Below are 22123 nucleotides of genomic sequence, written 5' to 3' on the forward strand. Positions count from 1 at the left end.
TTGCAAAACAAACGTTTTGCTGAACGCACCCAATGGCTGCGTTCAGCAGACTCAACAGTTTTGCAACCGTTTTATGATTGTCTGCTGAGATAGGACCATTCTTCTAGATCTAAAAGTATGATCCAATTAGCGCGAAGGAAACTTACAACAGTTGCAAAACAAACATTCTGCTGAACGCACCCAATAGTCGGTATTTATATTATAGTTGGTTCTTATTTCAAGTCTTAAGTAATGTCTTAAGATGCCAATGGGCGCATTCAGCGGACTCAACAGTTGAGTGAGCGCTCGCTGTTATTGGTGTATTCTTTTAGATCATCCAATCAGAATTTTAGATCTAGAAGAATACGTCAATAGCAGCGAACGCTCGCTCAACTGTTGAGTCCGCTGAATGCAGCCAATGCGGCCCTCTGATTGGTTCATGACACCTCAAGGCAGAACTTAAGACGGTCTTAAATATAAGATCTGACTATGAATACCGGCCTAGGACTCTAGTTGGAGCTTGCGACGCGAACAAACCTCTTGATTCTAATGCCCGTATTCATAGTCAGACCTTATACTTAAGGCTTCCTTAAATTTATCTTTAGGTGCTCAGTAGCCAATGAAATAATTCGTAGAGTATCTAAGATAAATTTAATCAAGCCTTAAATATAAGGCCTTACTATGGTCGGTATTCATAGTCGATTCTTATATTTAAGACTGTCTTAAATACAGTCTTAAGATGTCATCAGCCAATCAGAGGGCTGCATTACCATCTTAAGACATTACTTAAGACGGTCTGAAAATAAGAACGGACTATGAATACCGCTCTATGAATACGGGCATATATCAGGAAAATTTCGGAACGCACTTTTGTACTTACATATGTACTCTTTCTGCACCAGTGTAGAAAGTTCAATTACAAAGAACAGACCTATGATTTGACGTTTTCACTAGTTTTCAACTTTTCACAGCAAATCGGTCGAAAAATCGCGGACGGGAAGCGTAATCGTCGATTTCTGTATTCTCTGTATAAGCGAACATGGCGCGTGGTAGTAGTGCTGGTTTTGACAGGCATATCACGATCTTTTCACCGGAAGGCCGGCTGTACCAAGTAGGTAAGGATCAAAAATATCTCAGGTGCGAATAGATATATAATTTGCATTGTCGCTCGTATGGACCGCCTATTTATTTGCATGTATACGATGACTCGGCGTGATCTGCATTTTGAAATTTATTAAAGTGTCTTTTTTCCTTGTATCTCATGCAGAATACGCCTTTAAAGCTATCAATCAAGGTGGCCTGACATCTGTAGCCGTCAAAGGGGTCGAGACAGCAGTTTTTGCGACACAGAAAAAAGTGCCTGTAAGGATCTCCTACATCTTCCTACTTGAACATTAAATTTAACTTCTTCCAATTCTTTGTACATCTTCAATATTTTGTTAGAAATAATAATTTAGTATTTAGAAATACATATTTCAGTTAATAATTATATTTATATCAAAGTAATATATTGTCTTCCTTTTTATAGGACAAGTTACTTGATGCATCTAGTGTCACTCATGTATTTCAGCTGACAGACTACATTGGTTGTGTCATGACTGGTATGATAGGTAAGTTTGGATAATTTTTAGCTATGCCGAACTTAAACTCAAGACACAATGCGAGGGAATAGCGATAGCGATAGGAATAACATAGTTTCAACCTATCAGAAACTGTGTATCTGATTTCTGATAGATTGAAATTGTGTTATTCCTATTGCTATTGCTATTCCCTCGTATTGTTTTTTAGGCTTTAACGTTCTCTTTCTAATAGCAAATTGGATACATTCAATATACACTATTACATATTAAAGCTGTTGTGCACTCTTATAGAAATGTAAAAGAACTTTCACATGGACTGATATTTTTTTTTAATCAGATATTCTGTTTTCTGTTATACTTATTGGTTATGCAATATCCCTTACATACAAAATATCAGTCAATGTGAAATTAATTAATTATTTTAAGTATTAAAGCACTGTTCAGTATTTTCAGTAATAAATTAGCCAGTATTAAATTTCTGTAAAGGCATAAATTGATGTAGAGATGTGAGTTTATATAAATATAGAAACAGGTTAAACTGCAAACTCCTGAATATATTTTATTGTGTTTAGGTAAAATATATATTTTATAATTTGAAATATTTGCATTTTACTTTTATACTCAAATATCATTGTACAACAGCTTTAATATGTGTCCAATTAAATTCATTATAATTCCTATTCCACAGCCGACAGCAAGTCTCAAGTACAACGCGCGCGATACGAAGCAGCTCATTTTAAATATAAGTATGGCTACGAGATACCTGTGGACGCTTTGTGTCAGCGCATTGCAGACATTAGTCAAGTATATACGCAAAATGCAGAAATGCGACCTCTTGGTTGTTCCATGATGCTTATTGCATATGACAAAGAGAAAGGTCCATGTATTTATAAGGCCGATCCAGCAGGATATTTCTGTGGTTATAGAGCCATCTCCGTCGGAGCAAAACAAACGGAAGCTAATTCCTATCTCGAGAAGAAATTAAAGAAAAAACAAAACTATGATTACGACGAGACTATACAACTAGCTATTACTTGTCTGTCTACAGTCTTGTCTGTAGACTTTAAACCAACTGAAATCGAAGTGGGAGTTGTATCAAAGGACAATCCCAAATTCCGGTAATTTACGAGATAGTTCTGATATTAATATTTCATATGTAGATACCAAAATTTAATTTTTCTCTGTTGTACTTTTTTTATTAATAATTTTTCTGTTACAGTATACTGACCGAGCAAGAGATTGATAAACATTTAACTGCAATTGCCGAAAAGGATTGATAATGTTGTATGTAATTCTTGAGAAATAAATATGTCCTGCCTAACATACTTTTTTTACTTAATATTTAATGAACAAGATTAAGGATTTGTGCAGAAAAAGGTTTATCGCGTTAATAAACGCTGCTGCTGTCATCAAAAAAATTTATTTCCTTTATTATATTATTAGCCTTAGTAATATTAAATTCATAAAATTAAAATGATCCTTAGATTATTACTTTCCTGCTGCAGTCGCCAATGGATTCCTCAGAACCAAGATGACAGAATCTCCTCGTAGAAACATTTTTGGAATAAATCTGTCTTTATTTACCGGTTTTGCCTGTTTGTAAATGTTTTGATTAATAATATGAATATTAATAATTTATATAAGCTATATTTACTTTTTTATTAATTTTTGTTACAATGGAATATCTTAAATGTATTAGAATATTTATATCTCGAAATATTAGTTAATTATGTCCTTTTTCTTCTAAATTCAAAACTTTCTCGACAATAGACTCAATTTTCCCTGGTGAAAAAATTTCGCTGAAAGTATTCTACGTTTTGGTACATTTCAGCAAAATTGCTAAAGATTTGCTGAAATTTCACTGAAAGTGAATTTTTCAGTAATATTGAAAAATCGCTGAAATTTCTCTAAAATTTCTTTGAAATTTTTACTGAAATTTGTCTGAAATTTTGCTGAAAATGAATTTTTCAACTAAAAATCGCTGAAGTTAAACTGAATTTTTTCTAAAATGCTGAAATTTTGTTGAAAAATGTTCCAAAACGTAAAATAATTTCAGCGAAATTTTTCCATTAGGGTTTTCATATTAAATACTTATGTAATTACATATATATGTATATATGTATGACGTATCAAATAATTCAACAATAAATATCAGATAATTTGACACGAATTTATATTGATGAAAATAAATCTAATTAAATAAGAGAAATTCCTATGTTTGGTCAAAGCTAGTTTAGTATTTGAATGTTTCTATGTAAATTTATATATGTAATGGTTCTATTCATGAATACGTTTTAAGAAAAAGATTTTAGTGCACTATTTGCAGAATCAGATATATATATATATATGATCATACAGAAATAATGAAACACTAAGAGATCTGCTTTGACTAAATATTTCTCTTATTTAAGCAATCTAGATAATCACGGACTATTCAAAATTTAAAATAAATTTTAGAATTAGTTAATAATAAAATACAACTTAAGTAATTTGCTAGAAATACAGGATTACACACCTTCTTTTTGCCTTTTCCTGTACGTGGAAGTTCCGTCCACATCTCTTTTACATTTTCTAAAACCATATTGCAATGTCTGTCAAAAGCTTTTACTCGTCCCAATAGCTTTTTGTTGTTTCTGCAATTTATTAATACTTGGGTATTATTCTTAACTGATTGTGTTAAAACTGAGAGAGGCCCTGTGTTAAATTCCTCCTCTTCTCTTTTTGCTAATTCCTCCGGCGTCATCTCAGATTTTGGTTTAGTTAGAGAAGACCTGATACACAAGAAAAGTTAATAATATATTACTTAATATAAAGTATTAAAAATTTTTAGTCTCTTTATACGTTGATAACTAATAATGCAAATAAATAAATAAAGTTATATGTGCTATAATTGAGGTTATCTTCGATATAAACCGTGATAGATTAACATTATATATTGAAATATCAATAAAATCGCACAAGATATTACAAAGCAAGTACTTAACTTACATTTTGTGATGTTTTTATTAAACAGTACCGAATATTATCAATTCTTTTACAATGAAAAGTTCTAAGCAGTTCTAAGACACTTATTTCCTTTTTTTTTTCGAACGATCGTAATGCTGCGTAGTGCTGCCACCCATTGGATGCATTCAGTACTACAACCGCTCACTGAGCGCTCAGTGAGCTCTTGCATCTGATTGGCATATACCGTTAGAACTAAAATATAAACCAAACAGATTCAAGAACTCACTGAGCGCTCTGCTCTTTAGGGCTGCATTCGGAAACATCATCCGAGTGCCTCCCGAGTGTCGTTTCATCCTTGTTATTTACCTAATATTAAATAAGGACAAAACGATACACGGGGCACCCGGATGATGTTTCCGAATGCAGCCCAGAGGGTGCATCCAGGGAATCGATTGTGTGGTGAAAATTACAAAAGTGAGCAAATTCACTACGTATTGACCAATTAAATTATGAATATTCTAATGAATTTGCTCACTTTTGTAATTTTCACCTCGTGTCGAGATATACTTTCGGTATTGGAATAAAATATAGACCAAACAGATACAAGAGCTCACTGAGCGCTCAGTGAACGGTCGTGGTACTGAATTCACCCAATGTATTCGCAGAAGACATGATAAAAGCAAGGCGCCAAGCCTTTTTTTACAAGACATTTTAATGTAAAAACCAAAAAAAGAGCTTGACACTGACTCCTTTCACACCGTTAAATCGGTTAGTACGTGAATTGAATTGGTGTTGATTAAATATTTGATACGTTCTTATTTACACCGAACTGTCTCAAAACAGATCAGGTTAAATGACTTGATGTCTTCACTGCTTTTCCAGATATAAAACCTCTAATTTTAATTTTAATCTGAACTTAAAAGCAGTGGCGAATATTTTAATATATGATCCAAAACGAACCAAGCGTTTACAGCTAGTACGTTGAGATTCTATTATTATTTGATTCTATTAGACTATTTGATTCTATTACTATTTGATACGCGTACCAGCTTAGTCTGGCCTAGTTTACATCGTCATTTGTATCATTTGATACGCGTATCAGTGGCTACGTTTACACCGTGCATTTGGGCCATGGCCTATACAATAGATGTCCTTGTTTATCCTGTAGGTTAAACAAAGACACTTATCATATTATAGGTCGCGGACTAAGCGCACGGTGTAAACGTAGCCAGTTTAGTACGATACTGTTGCTTGATACCATAGACATAGGGTGCGTTCAGCAGACTCAACAGTTTTGCAACCGTTTTATGATTGTCTGCTGAGATAGGACCATTCTTCTAGATCTAAAAGTATGATCCAATTAGCGCGAAGAAAACTTCCAACAGTTGCAAAACAAACGTTCTACTGAACGCAGCCATTGGGTGCGTTCAGCAGAACGTTTGTTTTGCAACTGTTGTAAATTTCCTTCGCGCTAATTGGATCATACTTTTAGATCTAGAAGAATGGTCCTATCTCAGCAGACAATCATAAAACGGTTGCAAAACTGTTGAGTCTGCTGAACGCAGCCATTGTCACTGCTTTCCATTTGATGATACAAATCGACACAATCGTCGTTCTATCCTTCTTGGACATTCAGAGAGTGACAAAGATAGAACGATACTTGTATCGACTGTGTCTCTTAAAAAGAAAGCAGTCAGTATGAATAGACGGAGTATGGCAGGAAGTGCACGCACATTCTCTCTGTCTTCTCACGCCTGCGTAATTTCTACATTTGAGATTAAGTTTAAAAGCATGATAGCAATATTTATAGACATAGTATAGCAATATTCATAGACAATAGTATGGCTCTAACCTTCGAAACTCGCTGTAAACATTAATTTGCGCATGCGCGAGAAGACAGAGAGAATGCGCATGCACTTCCTGTTCTGTCTCACTCCTGTTATCTGCAAGCGTCACCGCGTCACGTTTTCCTATAGAAAAACTAGCCAATGCTCCGTCTATTCATGCTATGTCTATGCTTGATGCGCTCGTACTAAAATAATCCAACAGCGTTTACATCGTGCATACTAAATGTTTAGTATGAATTTGATACGAATATAGGCTACGTTTACACCATGCATTTAGGCCGCGACCTATACAATAGATGTCCTTGTTTATCCTGTAGATTAAACAAAGACACCTATCATATAGGTCGCGGACTAAGCGCATGGTGTAAACGTAGCTATAGTACCTGATACGCGTATCAAATGCACGATGTAAACTAGGCCTATAAATGATTTTTTAGCAGGCTAGTGTAATAATATATAGAAATTTGTGATTCTCTCTCTGTACATATCGTCATCAATTATTACTGTATTTCGTCGGTATGACACGTTTTCCAAGATTTTTTAACTTGAAGGTTAACTTTTTTAATATCTTTCTCTTGTTTCGTGGAGTAGATCGATGCTTATTCTTTTTTCAAATCTTTGTTTTTATGCCCATGCAATGGAGTGTTTTTATCAGAATGGAAGACGAGAGAGTTAAAATAAATAATTATGTAAAAACATTATTTATATCCTCGTATAAATTATTTTTAGGATATTTGATAAAATTCCGGTTAACTATAATATCTACATTATTTTATTAATGTAAATAAAATTATGTATTCTTAGAATTTTTATTAATTGCTGTTTGGTATGATAGAAATAGATTAGATAACATTAATTATATGTTATACTCAAACACTATCGTTAAACAAATTTGTTAGTTGAGTTAATCGCTGTAAAAGTTTATTGATTTAACCGAGAAAGAGCTCACAACAAAATTTTTCTAACTATTATATAACTCAGCCTTCCTTATCTTTTTCTATCAAATAATAAAAAGTTACATGTCCTCTCTTCTTCCATGAACTTTGATTCAAATTTTATTTATCTCGACTGACGTAAGATTATACCTACATGTTGATGTGCCTGTTATCTGCACAGAAATGTGATTCATGTAAACACGAAAGAAGAACAATATTCAGTAATCATTAAGCAACAGAAATTCTGTCACGGAATTTCAGTTGTTCACTGAGCTTTTATACAAAAATGTCGGTGAAAGGTAAGTATAGTCATTATTATGTTAGAAACATTTAATATTATATCATTGTCATTTTTAGTGTGAGATATATTCGTAATTTTTCTTTCTTTTTTAAAAAGAATAGGCACATTCTATATTTATTAATAATAAAATTTTATCAAATTTTTTTTATTAAATAACATGAAATAGAAATTATATTATGATAATATTCTGTTTTATGATATAATATTTTATTATGGCTTAAGATATACAGAGAAAAGATTATATGTATAATTAAATATGCAAAATGATAAAATATCTAATCTGTTATATAATATTGCAGCTTTAGTATAAACTGATATATGAATACAATATATATCTCACAAGTTCTTTTTTTTGTAATATCATAAATATCCTAATTTTAGGATATTTCTGATATTATTTTGGTAATGCAGCAATATCCTTTAAAACATAAAAAGTGGATTGTTTAATTCTATAAATTTGTGATAGATGATGGATCATTGGAAAGAAGCAAGTATGGAACAAAAGATATATCAAAAAATAATGCCACATCATTGGCATTTGATCCAATTGGTTAGATATATATAATAATATTTTTCAATATCTAATAATAATTTTCTTATTAAGATTTGTTTTGCAGAGCATCAACATATAAGATATAATCCATTAAGAGGAGAATGGGTACTAGTGTCACCACATCGTATGAAGCGACCATGGGGAGGTCAAATAGAACCTAGTATAGATGAGGAGCTTCCAGATTATGATCCCAATAATCCACTTTGCCCAGGAAATGTTAGAGCTAATGGAGAAGTTAGATTTGATCTATATTTTGTCTGTAATATACTGTAATATCTGTGAGTTTTAATGGATTTCCCAATGTTTTACCATAGAAAATGAATATTTCATTCTCTCTTTTGTATAGATTCTAGATGCAATCGATAATTCGTTTTCCATGATAAAATGTTGGAACATCTATTAAAATGTCCCACCCTGTACAAATAACATTTTGCTGTTTTAATTCATATCATTAAAATATTAAAATTCTTGACTTTATTTGATAAAAGAGAATACTTTGCTATATTTATTTTAGTATTATATTGGTGTTGCATTTTTATTCATATTGGTGTTTTATTCTTCTTTTACAGAGATTTATTGACAAGAAAATTGTAAATTTTGTACATTTGATATAATACTAGAAGTTTCATAATAAAGCAATTCATTTGTATCAAATCTATTTTCATTATTAATGTATGAATTAACAATTAATTTTTTTAAATGTTTGTTTTGTTCAATTGCTATTAGTTCATTGAAGATTGATGTTCCGTACTACAGGTAACTCCAATGTACCAAAGAACGTTCTCGTTCGTGAATGACTTTCCTGCTTTACTAGAATCGGTACCAAATCCACCGAAACCTGATGATGAATTGTTCCAAATGGAATCTGCTAAAGGTACCTGCAAAGTGATGTGCTTTCATCCAAAGTCAAATGTAACAATAGCGTTGATGAAGATTCATGAAATCAAGGAAGTAATCAAACAGTGAGTAACGTTGTACAATAAATATGCATTCAGAGAGATGCTATTAATGTGTGTGTTATTTGTGTTGTTTTATCTTTATTGTTCAACATAAAATAAGAATAGAATGGTACAAATAGCACTAATAGTGTCTTCCCGAACATGCTATGTACTCGAAAAAATACTTTTGAAAGATAAACATTGTATAATGCAAAACAGGTGGATCTACGAAATGTTGGACTTGGGTAAAAAATGGACCTGGGTCCAGATATTTGAAAATAGAGGCGCTTTGATGGGCTGTAGCAATGCACATCCTCACTGTCAGATATGGTCCAGTTCGTTTTTACCGAATGAAATTAAAATAAAAGACGGATATCTCAAAGATTTTTATACACGGAACAAGAAACCTCTTCTCATTGATTACATGCAGAAAGAAATTTTAAAAAAAGTTGGTAATTATTAATAATGCCAATATTGATAAAACATGAAAAAGCTCAAGAGTAACGAGATTTACATTTACCATACAAGATCATTTTTATTCAATTTTAATCAATCTTAAATAAATTTATAGGATCGCATTGTAATAGAGAACCGTGATTGGATAGTTGTAGTGCCATTCTGGGCAGTTTGGCCATACGAAACTATGATATTACCCAAAAAGCAAGTAACTAGAATGCAAGAATTATCAGACAGCAAACAAGAATCTCTAGCTGTCATCATGAAGAGATTGTGTACAAAGTATGATAATCTCTTTCACTGTTCTTTTCCATATTCAATGGGATGGCACGGTAAAGAATAACAATCATCAGATATTCTATTTATTATTTACATATCATTTTAATCTAGCATAAAATTTACAACTACTGATTTATTGATATGTAATTAAAGGTGCTCCAATGGGTCCACATCAGAACAATGATTATCCATATTGGACTTTTCATGGAATATACTTACCACCTTTATTACGTTCTTCTACCATAAAGAAGCACATGGTCGGTTATGAGCTTTTTGCTCAAGTACAAAGGGACCTAACACCAGAACAAGCAGCAGAAAAATTAAGAAACTTATCAGATTCTCATTATAAACATCCAGAAACTAGTCTAACTGTGGAGGAAATAGAAAAATATTCGAATTAAATGTGTATATATATATATATATAAATAAATAAGAAATACGTATATATTTTCGATAATCATATATACCAAAATCTATAAATGTAAATTTTTATATTACATTGTCTTAATGATAATATTCAATAAAAGATATATTAAAAATATGTTATATGTATATTATTATATGTATATCACACACACAACACGTGTGTGATACAATTTTTCATTTAATATATTAATATTTAGGAAACTTTTGATCAATTTTATTACTCCAAGCATGGATACCTCCAATTATGTCTCTTATGTTTAAAGTATCTTCGGTAAATATCTTTTTTAAATATTGAACAGCCTTTTGTGAATCATTTCCACGTCTGCACATAAGATATACTGCAAGAGTAAATATAGTTAAGATTAATTCTATTAATCACATAAAAAAATAATTTAACTAAAAATTATAATACGGAGATATAAAATACATCTTACAATCCACTGAATGATGTTCTTTTTGCACCTTTTTTACGTTTTCTTTTATTAGTTTTAAATTATGATCCTTGCTAAGCTGTGTGAAAGGAATGTTAATAGAATCTTGTAAGTGACAGATTTGATATTCTTCAGGTGAACGTACATCAATCATTATGCAAGATTTTGATTCCATTTTCATGATCTTATTATATTCTTCAACTGATATTCTTTCTTCTTTCTTTAATAAATTTAAATTAGGATCTTTATCATTAGCTTTTGCACCACAAAATTTTTCATAGTCTATTAACTCATGTATAATGCGATGTTTCCCACAAACCGCACAGTTTGTATTTTTTGGACGTAAGCGTACATTGTGGAATTTAGTTTCTGTGCCATCAAATAATAAAAGTCGTCCTGAAGTTACATCAGACATATTAAGTATTATTTTCAATGTCTCTAGTGCTTGCAACACACCAATTGTTCCTACAGCTAGTATTCACCATGAAAAATAAAAATATTTAATTGTAAATTGTGAAATATATGTATATAGAACTTAGTAAAAAATAGAAAAGTTTACCTGCACCAAAAACACCACCATCTCCACAATTCGTTACAGTTTCTGGTGGTGGTGGTTCAGGAAATATACATCTATAGCAAGGACCATTGTAATTAAATACTGACAAATTTCCTTCAAACCTCAATGCTGATCCAGAAACTAATGGTTTACCACTCAAAACACATGCGTCATTCAACAAATAACGCGTAGCTACATTATCTGTAGCATCTATTACAATATCATAATTTGTTATGATATCCAAAGCATTTTTACTATCTAGTTGAATCTTGTATGGAATGACCTTTACATAACTATTTAATCTGCAAGAACAAGAATACAAAATAAATAGATTCTTTTAATGTGAATAGAAAAATAAGAGAGAGAGAGGAAAGATTACATGCGAAAAAACTTAGTTATGTTTGCAAAAACAATTTTCATCTAATTTTAATCAATATATAATTATCTGTATCATAATACTGTTATACCGATTAAGACTTTCTGCTGCTGCAATTACTTTAGCGGTACCTATGCTTGTTTCTGTATATAACAACTGTCTATGAAGATTATTTATTTCAACATCATCATAATCTACTATGCCAATGCAACCAATGCCAGCACACGTTAAATACAATGCTGCAGGACAACCGAGACCACCAGCTCCTACAATAAGTACCGAGCTGTCCTTTATCTTCTTTTGACCTAGAAAAAATCAGAATCTATAAAAAAATTATGTATTGTCTCTTTTTATACACAATATATATATATAATATATATGTGTGTAAAAATGATGTTATCAATATTTTATACATAAGAGATTTCATGACTTGTCACAAGATATAGTAAAATAATATTTTATTAAGAAATTTATTATACTTTTCTTTATGTATGTATAAGTAGAGTCTTATGGCATACCTTTCACACCAACTTCTTTCAAAAAGAGCTGCCGACTGTATCTACAAATTTCGTCGTTGTTTAAACCATATTCTTGGGCAACTTGTTTTTCACGTCGCAAATGAGTTAGTTTAGCCTCTTTCGTACGTAACAATTCACGTAATTCGGTAATTTCTGCTACTAATTCGTCCTCACTTATATCTATCGATATATTATCCATTGTATAATCAACCGGAATGATTCAAAATTTTATCTTTTTACTTTTTTTAAATCCTTAAACTTAGTTATACAAAAGAATAGATGATAATAATTATCGATGTGAAATTAAAAATATCAATAATAATTTTGAATATTTAATATAAAAATAATATTTAAAATAAAAATCTTAGACTTGAATCAAAGTGTACGTAATATATAGGCCCCTCCGATTCATCTATACTCAATCGTAAAAAAGAATTATTTATATCAAGTTTTAACTGTTAAAAGTAATATTTTTTGAGGTTAGAAAATCTGCTTATATATGGTGCGTTCGGGGTGACGCTAATAGCGCTATCTGTCATTCTATCTTCGTTGTTTATTAGACGTAAAACAAGGATAGAATGACACAATAGCCCTAATAGCGTCTCCCTGAACGCACCTTTATCATATCATATCGCAGCCTATGGCTGCGTTCCACTTAACGCTCACAACGCTCGTAGAATCATTTCATCCTTGTCGTTTATCAAATGTTAAACAAGGACAAACGATGTTCGCGAGCGTTGCGAACATTAAGTGGAACGCAACCCTAGTGTATGGTATATATCATGATCACGTGGCGAAATCTCGCACGTGCGCAGTAATGCAAATTTTCTCAGCGCGTAAAAAAATAGCAGATTAAATATGCATAAATAACCATTGCAGACATATAATATAATAAAAAAGTTATTATTATTGTTGTTGTTATTGCTTAAATACTGTTGAAAAGGAAATATATGATACTTAAATACATATGTAATTAAATTGTAAATTTATAATTATTATGGAAACTACTCGAATCTCATCTGTTCAAAAGCATACCTATAATTTAAAGCAACAATATTATGTTTTTAAATTTTAAATTAAATTTATATTACTATGATATATATTAATAATAATTATACATTTATACATATATGAGTTTGCAAAATATGTGTGTGTATGTATTTAATTTTTAAATGACATTTTTTGCTGAATAAATTTCTTGTATATAATACTTAGGAATTTTATATATTTTAAATTTAAAAAGATTTCTGAAAAAATACTTACTTTCTAAAAAATAATTAAACTTCTTTAGATTTTATAATTTTTTTTTTAAATTACAGAATGAGAAATTTTAGAATATTTTAGAATTCACGTATATAAAAACTGAATTAAAAATAGAAAAATAAAAAAACAATTTAGATTCTCAGCATTTCTGAAAAGTATTGTTATTCGTATTAAAAAAATGTAAGAAATTTTCTAAAAAGTTATAAAGTTATGTAGAAATTCTGTGAAAAGTTATATGAAGAACTCTGAGAAAAAAAATGTTACTAGAGATATTTATAATTAGCTATGTTTTTATCATGAAGCGTAATTCAAATAAAAAAATGGGTATTTAAATTGAAAAGACATACCTAAAGAATATAAAAATAAAAATAAATAAGATGATAAATTTATCACAGTTTAAATATACTACACATTATTTTTAAGAATTATTTTTTTAACTTATAGCGATTTTTAAAGCTCGGGAAAAAATGTTATCAATTAAAAAATTCGAGTAAATCAAGTAAATATTAATAAAGTATACAATATTGGCAGTGCAAGTGCGTTTAATTTTTAGCTAATATTGATTTTATATTGGACAACATTGGCGCATTACACTGCTAATATATTCAATGAATTGTATTAATAAATTGTGCTAGAGATGTGCTCGGCGGTTTTTATAGCGAACCATCATATATTCTGTGTGTTAGCAAATTTGTTATATATTTCTTGGCATTCTGCCGAACAAAATTCGTAGCAGACCATTTGCAAATTTATTTTTGATAGATTTGCCAAAGATATTTGGCAAATTCCATGCTTAGCAAGTAGCAATCGCTTTTCGCCACGCGATGCGCATGATTGTAGGGGTAAACTGTGCGCCGCAGGGGTTGCTGCGCGCGAGACGCATAATCCGAGGACGAAAGCACGCGGATGAGTGTCGTCGAGAAGGATAGTGCGTACTGTACAAAGTAGCGACAACGCGGTGCACATTCGACGTCTGATAGTAGACGTCTGATAGTAGAATTATGGTGCGAGCCGCAAAGGGTCGAATACTCGATGCATCATTCGTGACGGCCACTCTGACATTCATGTTGCTGCTGCTCGTCGATCAAGTAAGAACGAAGACAGGCGACGTAGGTTCATCAGGTCATATTATCGCTCCCGTTCGCGTTGTTTAACACATATAATTGCATCTCGCGAAAGAGATGTTTACACTACCGGATGCGTTCCGTTCGCATCCTCTCGCCCGTACAACCCTTGTCCATTCGGCTCCTTCGTCGCGTTTTCGATCAATACACGTCCGCCGCCGTGTTTGCCATTCATGCATAAAGTCTCTTTTCCATGCTCCTTTAATTCATTAATGGTCGGCGGTTCCCATTTCTGAGATGTAAAATGTTATTATGAATTACAACAGTCTTTTGAATTTTGATAAATACTATATATAATAAATAAAATAACTCTTATTAACAAACAGCTATCTTTTAAGCTTTTTGTAATTTTTATAAACACGCGCGTTTCGTAAATCAAAGTTTTCAAGATAACATATTGTTGTAAAAAATATTAGTAAATGATTTTGGATATATTTAAATCTTTAAAAAAAAGAAGTTGAATATATATAATTTTTTAGATGGTGGTAGCAAATGATCAAAAATAATTTTAAAAAATTATTATAAATTTATTCGATTTGTTATGATCTAATCTCCTTATTGTAGCCTTGATTTGAAATAAACAAAGAAAACTTGCACATTTACTCTAAAAAAATAAATGAATGCCGAAAAATAATCTCCTTTTTTCCTTACTAATTTTACGTGTAATAGCTAAAGGCTATGGCATACACAAAAACTTAAGCAGTAAGCAAAACATTTAAAATTTTTTTGCTACTTATTATTATTGCCTTCCGTTCTTTACTCTAATTGACCAAGTCGCTTAGACTCAATTGCACCGTTTACGTTACTTTGGCTTTATAAACGGAGCTTAAAAATCTTTCTTTTTTTAAAACCGATAGAGAAACAGAAAGGGAGAGTTTTAAATCTCGCTTAAAATTAAAGTTGATTTAAAGCTGCGGGTTTTACTGCTTTACGTTTTTTTTTTGTGTGTCATAGCCTTAACGTCTTGAGCGCAAAATGCAATTTTTCAAGTGTGAAACCAATAAAGACTATCTATTTAATGATTTTAAGAAATAAAAGGACCTTTAAGAAATAAAAATAACATGGAATTAATTAAAATTTCTATAATTTTGCGGTCCTTTTTTCCCTTAATTACCGCATCGTTTTGCGGTCCTTGTTGATTTACAGAAGATTATTATGGAAATTGCAATCGTTTGCATGAACATGTTGTTGAACATCATGCTTGAAAAACAATGGTTAAAATCTTGTAATTTTTAAAAATAAGATATAAATTGTGTGATAGAAATAACCATCATTAATAGAATTTTTTCGTATCTGTATTTTTTATAATATTGAATTATATTTTACTATTTTCTAATAAATGAAGATTCATTTCTTTGGATTGAAATATCGTTTGATGCATTAATACGCTTTATGCGTATGTATTAAATAAATAGATAATTTCTTTTTAAATAGCTTATTTAATATAATTAATGGAGAGTGCGAAGAGGGGAATGCAAAGAGAGGGGAAAAACCGTCTTTCTCAATTGTATACTTCAGATCATTAATCTGTAACCAATTTATTTATATTACTAAAAAATGATAATATAATATAAAATTATAATTATCTTGTTTTTTTTAAGGTGTTTTCTAAGCTATGCAATGGAGAGCGTGTGTAAGTCTTATTTTATAAATACGATATAATATTGAATACGAAACTGAGAAATATAGGGTAAAATAAATAAAAAGATGCAAATTTGTCGCTTTTTAGCTGTTCTCCTCCACAGGACACATGCTGTCCTCATGGCTGTTGTTACGGTGCATACTTTACGCCGCCCGTGCATCCTCGTGTTTCAGAAATGTTCAATTTCATGATTTGGTCTTATTGGTATCTGTGGTTAGTATATCTTTCTAATATTTTATTGAATAACGACATGGAGTAAAAAGGAAATAAGTTTTTTGTCCTTTTTATTTATTATAATTTCCAGATTATTTTTGTAGCACGATTTTCTACCGGTTTGTTCTAATATACATGTACTGTTTGTATTGAACATAATTTCATTTTATGCATAGTAGTCCTGCATAAATGATTACTTTATTATTAATATTATATAAATCGCGCGAATAGCAGAACTCGAAATATCTTGTTTACAGGGTAGTAATACTTGTAGCCTTAGCTATAGCCGTAACATACGGCTTTTGGTTATGGAAACGTTACCGTTCGGCATTGTCAGAAGATGGCACGTCCTCAGAAAGAACGTCCTCAGGACCGTGGTATCCGCCTCCTCATTATAGCCGATGTAGTTCCTTTGTTCAGGCATTGCCACCGCCATACAACGAGGTATTTTAAAAAACTTATCAATTTAACAAAGAACTTGAAAGTATTATGAAAAACAATAGCGTCGACTGCACATATATCCAGGTAGCAAAGTTTGTCATTTTGACGTCAAATTCTAATCACGTTTGTACAAACGTCAAGTGACCAAAAAGTGACCATAGGTTTTATTAGACGTCATTTCGTGACGGCACGCTGACGTCATTTTCGTAATGTCATTCCGTTATATTAACGTCATAAGTCGCCAGTTGGGTAGTATTGATAATGGTCAGTAAAGGGATATAAGGTCAAAATGACGGCTCACTGATGATGTCAATCGTCTATGACATTCGAACGTCAATTTGACTTCATTAACACTACTTTCTATTTGATGACACAAATCGACACAAGTCGACACAAGCGTCATTCTATCCTTCTTGACATTCAGAGAGTGAACAAAGATAGAACGATACTTGTTGCGACTTGTGTCGACTGTGTCTCCTAAAAGGAAAGCAGCCTAAAGGCTATCGCACGTACAAAAATTTTAGTCGTAATCGTAAAGTCGCAAGCAAATCAACCAATCACAATCAAAATTATGATCTCGCGTTTTAAAACGCTCGACTGTGATTGGCCGATTTGCTTACGGTCTTATGATTACGACTAAAATTTTTGTACGCGTGATGGCCTTAAGACGTCAGTAATGGTCAGTAAAAGCCAAAATATGACATTAAAATGATAAACTTTGCTACCTGGGTAGTATGTGTAGACGCTATACAATATGTACATACAAGTTTTACAATTCAAAATTTTAAATTTATATAGTAGAGTGGATAAATTTACTCTTATTATCTAATTTATGCTCAGGTAACTGCAAAACCAGACCTTTATCCCCTAGTAATTGGCTATGATGATAGTTCGGGCAAAGGTACTTCTAGTTTTGTAATGCGCTACTTCAGATCGTTGTCGCATGCAAGCACATTGGATTCGTTGAGCTCCAGTTTTATGTGTAATATGGTAAACGAAGCGAATACTATTATTCCGCCACCGTATTCTTGTAACAACAGCGTCGATGAATTATCAGCAGTAGAGTGTGAAAGAAGAGAAACTGGCGACATTGGTTCCATTGTCTCCTTGACGAATCACAGAACGACCTCTGACATATCAAGTCTTGGTGCTCAATCACCTTGTTCCCCACCGAGGGCTACCAGTCCAACGATAGAAGTATGCTTTTAATTATGTTAGACATTTAAAACGAATTAAATCATAGTAAAGTTTTAAATGATAATTAAATTTAATGTTTATACAGTATGCGCCAAAAAAAATGCGACTCTCTTTTAATCACTATTATGTTTGCTGAGTGTGACACAGTAACGCAGTGATTGCAATTAAAGGAAATCATATCGAATAAATATTTGGTAGGACAAAATATTTGTGTTATAATCAAATTTGCTCCCGTCCACTCACTTTATTTAACTAAACTGACAACTGAAGTGTTAGTTGTAAGAGTCGCATTTTTTTTTGGCGCATACTGTATATATATACGAGTATATATATATATATATATTATAATATGTATGTATCACAAAAATAATTATGTATATGCGAATTATTTCGTGATTAATTTTTACGTTCATTACTTTCCAGTTGCGGGAATTATTGGACAAGATACAACAACTTCCTCATTTATCTAATGGGCATTCCACCACCATGCATTGCCAACAGAATCAAGCCCCAGTCTTGTATATAACAAGTAGCGATGGTATTACGCAACAACGGCCTTTAAGTCCCAGCGACGTTGGTTCGTACAAAGTTAGAAGAACCAGGGGCAAGCTGTACATGCCGTTGGGATTGCCGAATTCGCGAAGCAAAACGAAGCGATGGTTATCGCGCTCCGCACCAACAACACCTTCGGGTACAATACCAATGTCCTTCTTGCCGGGACAGAGCAGGAGGCCCTCAGAAACCGAAAACAACAATCAACAAGCGGTGCCACTGCTTTACGAGCAAGATGAGAATGAAACCAATAATGCAGATCATCCATTGGATGTTCCATTGCTCGCTGAATAAAAAGAAGAATGACAATCGATATGACACGGTGTCTAAGCCATTTGTACCATTTCGACATCGCAATAAGCTTGTTCTTTTTGATTGAACTTTTGCATCAGTTCATCTTTCTTCTTTTTCTCTCCAGGAGGAAAGAAGAGGAAGAAAGATGAATTGGTGCAAAAGTTCAGCCAAAAAGAACAGGCCTATTGACTTCGCGTAAGGATTATCGATTCTGTACACATGTATAAACTCATACAACTTTTTCCCTAGGGCGGAAACGTGAAAAGTGAAAATTTTTTGTATGTATGTATACGTACGACATACATAAAAATTTTCACTTTTCACATTTCCGCTCTAGCGAAAAAGTTACATGATCGCTGTCTCTCTCTCTCACACACACACCGCACGCGCGCGCGCGCGCGCACACATAGACAGATTTAAATATTTTTTAATATAGCTCTGATACATTCGATCATCATGTGTGCCATATCATAAAATTATATATGTTTGGGACGTATTTAGTATATGAGGAAAACATGAGGAAAACTTAAATCTAAATTTGTATTTTGTTAAAATATACACGTACACAGGGACACAGACAAAATATAATATTCAAATAATAATACATACATATATGTATATATATGTATATGTGTATATACACGTACACATACACATATGAAAGGTTTAGAAATATCTAAAAACTTAACTATAGATACAACTATTAATTACGTAAAAATGGTTAAACTGATTGCTAGAATGTCAAAACTTTTGCATTATTTTATCATCATGCTCAAGCATCCCTACATAATTATTTTGATGGCTCAACAAAATTATTTTCAGATATGTTTGCGATCTGTGTATCTTGTTAGTTGTATATATACATAAATGTGTTCTATTACTTATTTTTTAAAAATTTATGCTTAACTTTTCATATCTATATGTAAATTTAGCGATATTCAATTGGCAAATATAATTTTAAATCACAGATATGTAAACATGCATACGCCTTGAATACGCCCCGAATGTGTCTACTTTACATGATAAGGCATACATAACACCTATTATATGAGATATTAAGGAGTTTTTGCAATAACGTGAATTCAGATACGGTGAACGCTAAAGTCACGCTATCCTTTTTTAAATTAGTTGTTAAGAAGAAGATAACCTGACCTTAGCGTTCACTGTATCTGGATAAACGCTATTGCAAAAATTTCCTAACGTTAATCGATTTTTCGATTACTGTTAATCGATAAATGCCGCCTACCTTTTTAAACTAAAAATCGCAAAAAATTTGAAGGAACTATATGGCTGTCTACGATGAAGTGACTTAAGGCCTTATCCACAATTTTAGAATTCGATTCTATCGTCATACTCTGGACTACTTACGATTTTAAACATTAACTCTTTAGCTGCGGTGTATTTCAAATAAAAGCCGTCCTCTGTACGAAACGGTATTTACGTATTAAGTCGGTCACTGAAACACGATCGGTTTTACTAATTTAAATGCTCCATACAAGACGCTTGCTTTTTTCTAATACGTGGTGTTAAAAAAAATTTAAACTACGAGATCACGGAGTTATCACTCTTCTATTCTATTGCAACAGTATATTTTCAGAAAACTTTAAGAAGTAAATAAATAAATAGATACAACATAGAGTAAACAATAAATATATAACATAATATGTATAAATGTAACACATTTTTAGGTAACGGATAAATCGGCAGTTTAATATTAACTAATAGTCAATCTGTCAAAAACAGATTCTGTCAAATCTGTCAAACAGAAATTTTATTGGCAGAATGCTAGCGGAAGTATAATATAGAATCTATTAACATTTGATGGCAAAGTAATTGTAAAAATGGAGCAAAATACACGTATATTATACATATACATTTTCTGCAGCTAAAGAGTTAAGAAACTGGAATAGATCGTGATAAATAAATACGTGCAGTTTGCTTTACTGAAAAATGAAACAAGTCTTGAATCTTAACAAACAATCTCTTTCTAATTAGATATATGATTTTCAACTGACGTTATTGATACAATTGTACAACATCTTGTTACCTTGTACTTAATATAAGCTTCGCTTCTTTTCAATAGATATCTCGAATTCACGATAAGCGACATTATTGTATTTATTATGAAACATAAAATTATGATACTATAAATTACGTATTATTATATCAGAATGGGAAATAGATTTTTATCGCTTTCCTACGAATGTGTGTTCGGTGGCGCACAAATTTGCGAAACAATATAGATAGATTTGTGTTGGTATAATGACGGTAAATGATAAAATAACAGTGAAAAGAATGTTTTGCGCTTTACTTACAAAACTGGAAAATATTTTAAATTTCGATTTATAGGATATCTGATTATATAGAGAGCTTGTACACACCGAAATTCATTGATGCGTGAATAGATATTACGAAAGTTTTGGTAACTGTCTGATTAATATATATAATTTTGTATTATCACATTTACATAGGTTTCATCGATATGTATAATTAGTATTCCATCCAAAAAAAATCGATCGAAAAAGAGAAGGAGTTAGGACAATATTGCGCAATTATATAGAAATATGAATCATGCGGAAGTAATATATACGAGATACATGAGCCATGTACAATGCAGATTCCGTCAAAAGATAACAATATAGACTACAGAAATTAATAGACAAAGCTCGTAACGAGTATAGAAAGATACCTGTTTAATTTTAAACAAGCAGATGAGATTACTATTATTACAAATATGAATGCAAACAATAAAAGCATAAGAATCAAGATACTGGACTAAAATATAGTTTACAATGTTTACATGCATGTACATCTACTTGGTTATTTAGGCAGCCAAATATTTCGAAAATAGATTTTTTTTAATGTTGCTACAAATTTTGTCGGTAGGAGGTCAGTAAAAATACGACAGAATTTGCTAGCGGAATATGATGGCAGATTGATGGTAAAAATGAAGCAAATTACTTAATATGTTTCGTTTTAATTCAGATTATTTCATATTAGCCAGCAGAAGTTAGTTCTGTCTTGGTAAAACATGAACAGATACTAATTAATGTTAATTTGCAATATTCGACTCAGATTATTGATAAAAACAATTCTTGTGTATATATATATATATATACATCATAATATTTTAAGAATTTTTAAAAAAGCAGCATTGCATCGAATATGGTGGGAAATTCCATAGGCTTCAATTAGAGCTTGCATCAATAAATTTGCTCTTTAAAATTGTGTATTTTCGCCTGGTCTTCGGATGACCTCTTGTAAACGTGCGCGCGC

The 22123-nt window shown here is 31.7% G+C and overlaps 5 protein-coding genes across 8 annotated transcripts; 3 read left to right on the forward strand and 2 right to left on the reverse strand.

Annotated features, from left to right (window-relative positions):
- Window positions 1-890: 890 nt before the first annotated feature.
- Window positions 891-2878, forward strand: LOC108731044 (proteasome subunit alpha type-6). Its single transcript, XM_018461095.1, has 5 exons — window positions 891-1094; window positions 1247-1341; window positions 1508-1589; window positions 2248-2677; window positions 2779-2878. Exons 1-5 carry the CDS (start codon window positions 1019-1021, stop codon window positions 2834-2836), a joined length of 741 nt encoding a protein of 246 aa, XP_018316597.1. The 5' UTR covers window positions 891-1018; the 3' UTR covers window positions 2837-2878.
- Window positions 2879-2965: 87 nt separating this feature from the next.
- On the reverse strand, window positions 2966-4665 carry SmD2 (small ribonucleoprotein particle protein SmD2). Its single transcript, XM_018461096.1, has 3 exons — window positions 4548-4665; window positions 4075-4330; window positions 2966-3152 (listed from the first exon to the last, which is right to left on the reverse strand). Coding segments are annotated over exons 1-3 (363 nt in total). The 5' UTR covers window positions 4550-4665; the 3' UTR covers window positions 2966-3047.
- A 2151-nt stretch (window positions 4666-6816) lies between these two features.
- Galt (Galactose-1-phosphate uridylyltransferase) lies at window positions 6817-10215 on the forward strand. Of its 3 annotated transcripts, none has more exons than XM_018461087.1 (8): window positions 6817-6868; window positions 7469-7586; window positions 8055-8138; window positions 8206-8375; window positions 8898-9103; window positions 9299-9527; window positions 9651-9867; window positions 9968-10215. In XM_018461087.1, exons 2-8 carry the CDS (start codon window positions 7574-7576, stop codon window positions 10213-10215), a joined length of 1167 nt encoding a protein of 388 aa, XP_018316589.1. In that variant the 5' UTR covers window positions 6817-6868; window positions 7469-7573. The 3 variants fall into 3 exon arrangements, with proteins under 3 accessions (XP_018316589.1, XP_018316588.1, XP_018316590.1); XM_018461086.1 differs by having other exon boundaries at window positions 6826-6903; XM_018461088.1 differs by lacking the exon at window positions 6817-6868 and having other exon boundaries at window positions 7355-7586; window positions 9651-9817; window positions 9968-10082.
- On the reverse strand, window positions 10125-12394 carry Uba4 (Ubiquitin-like activating enzyme 4). Of its 2 annotated transcripts, XM_018461085.1 has the most exons (6): window positions 12122-12394; window positions 11695-11908; window positions 11231-11529; window positions 10675-11142; window positions 10477-10578; window positions 10125-10183 (listed from the first exon to the last, which is right to left on the reverse strand). In XM_018461085.1, exons 1-6 carry the CDS (start codon window positions 12318-12320, stop codon window positions 10158-10160), a joined length of 1308 nt encoding a protein of 435 aa, XP_018316587.1. In that variant the 5' UTR covers window positions 12321-12394; the 3' UTR covers window positions 10125-10157. The 2 variants fall into 2 exon arrangements, with proteins under 2 accessions (XP_018316587.1, XP_018316586.1); XM_018461084.1 differs by lacking the exon at window positions 10125-10183 and having other exon boundaries at window positions 10427-10578.
- A 1906-nt stretch (window positions 12395-14300) lies between these two features.
- Window positions 14301-18905, forward strand: LOC108731050 (uncharacterized). The gene is made up of 6 exons (XM_018461104.1): window positions 14301-14472; window positions 16110-16141; window positions 16238-16363; window positions 16621-16807; window positions 17645-18001; window positions 18425-18905. Exons 1-6 carry the CDS (start codon window positions 14386-14388, stop codon window positions 18845-18847), a joined length of 1212 nt encoding a protein of 403 aa, XP_018316606.1. The 5' UTR covers window positions 14301-14385; the 3' UTR covers window positions 18848-18905.
- The last annotated feature ends 3218 nt before the right edge of the window (window positions 18906-22123 follow it).

Source organism: Mycetomoellerius zeteki, unplaced genomic scaffold, assembly GCF_001594055.1.
Source record: "Mycetomoellerius zeteki isolate Tzet28-1 unplaced genomic scaffold, Tzet1.0 scaffold99, whole genome shotgun sequence".
In the NCBI taxonomy this organism is placed as follows: domain Eukaryota; kingdom Metazoa; phylum Arthropoda; class Insecta; order Hymenoptera; family Formicidae; genus Mycetomoellerius; species Mycetomoellerius zeteki.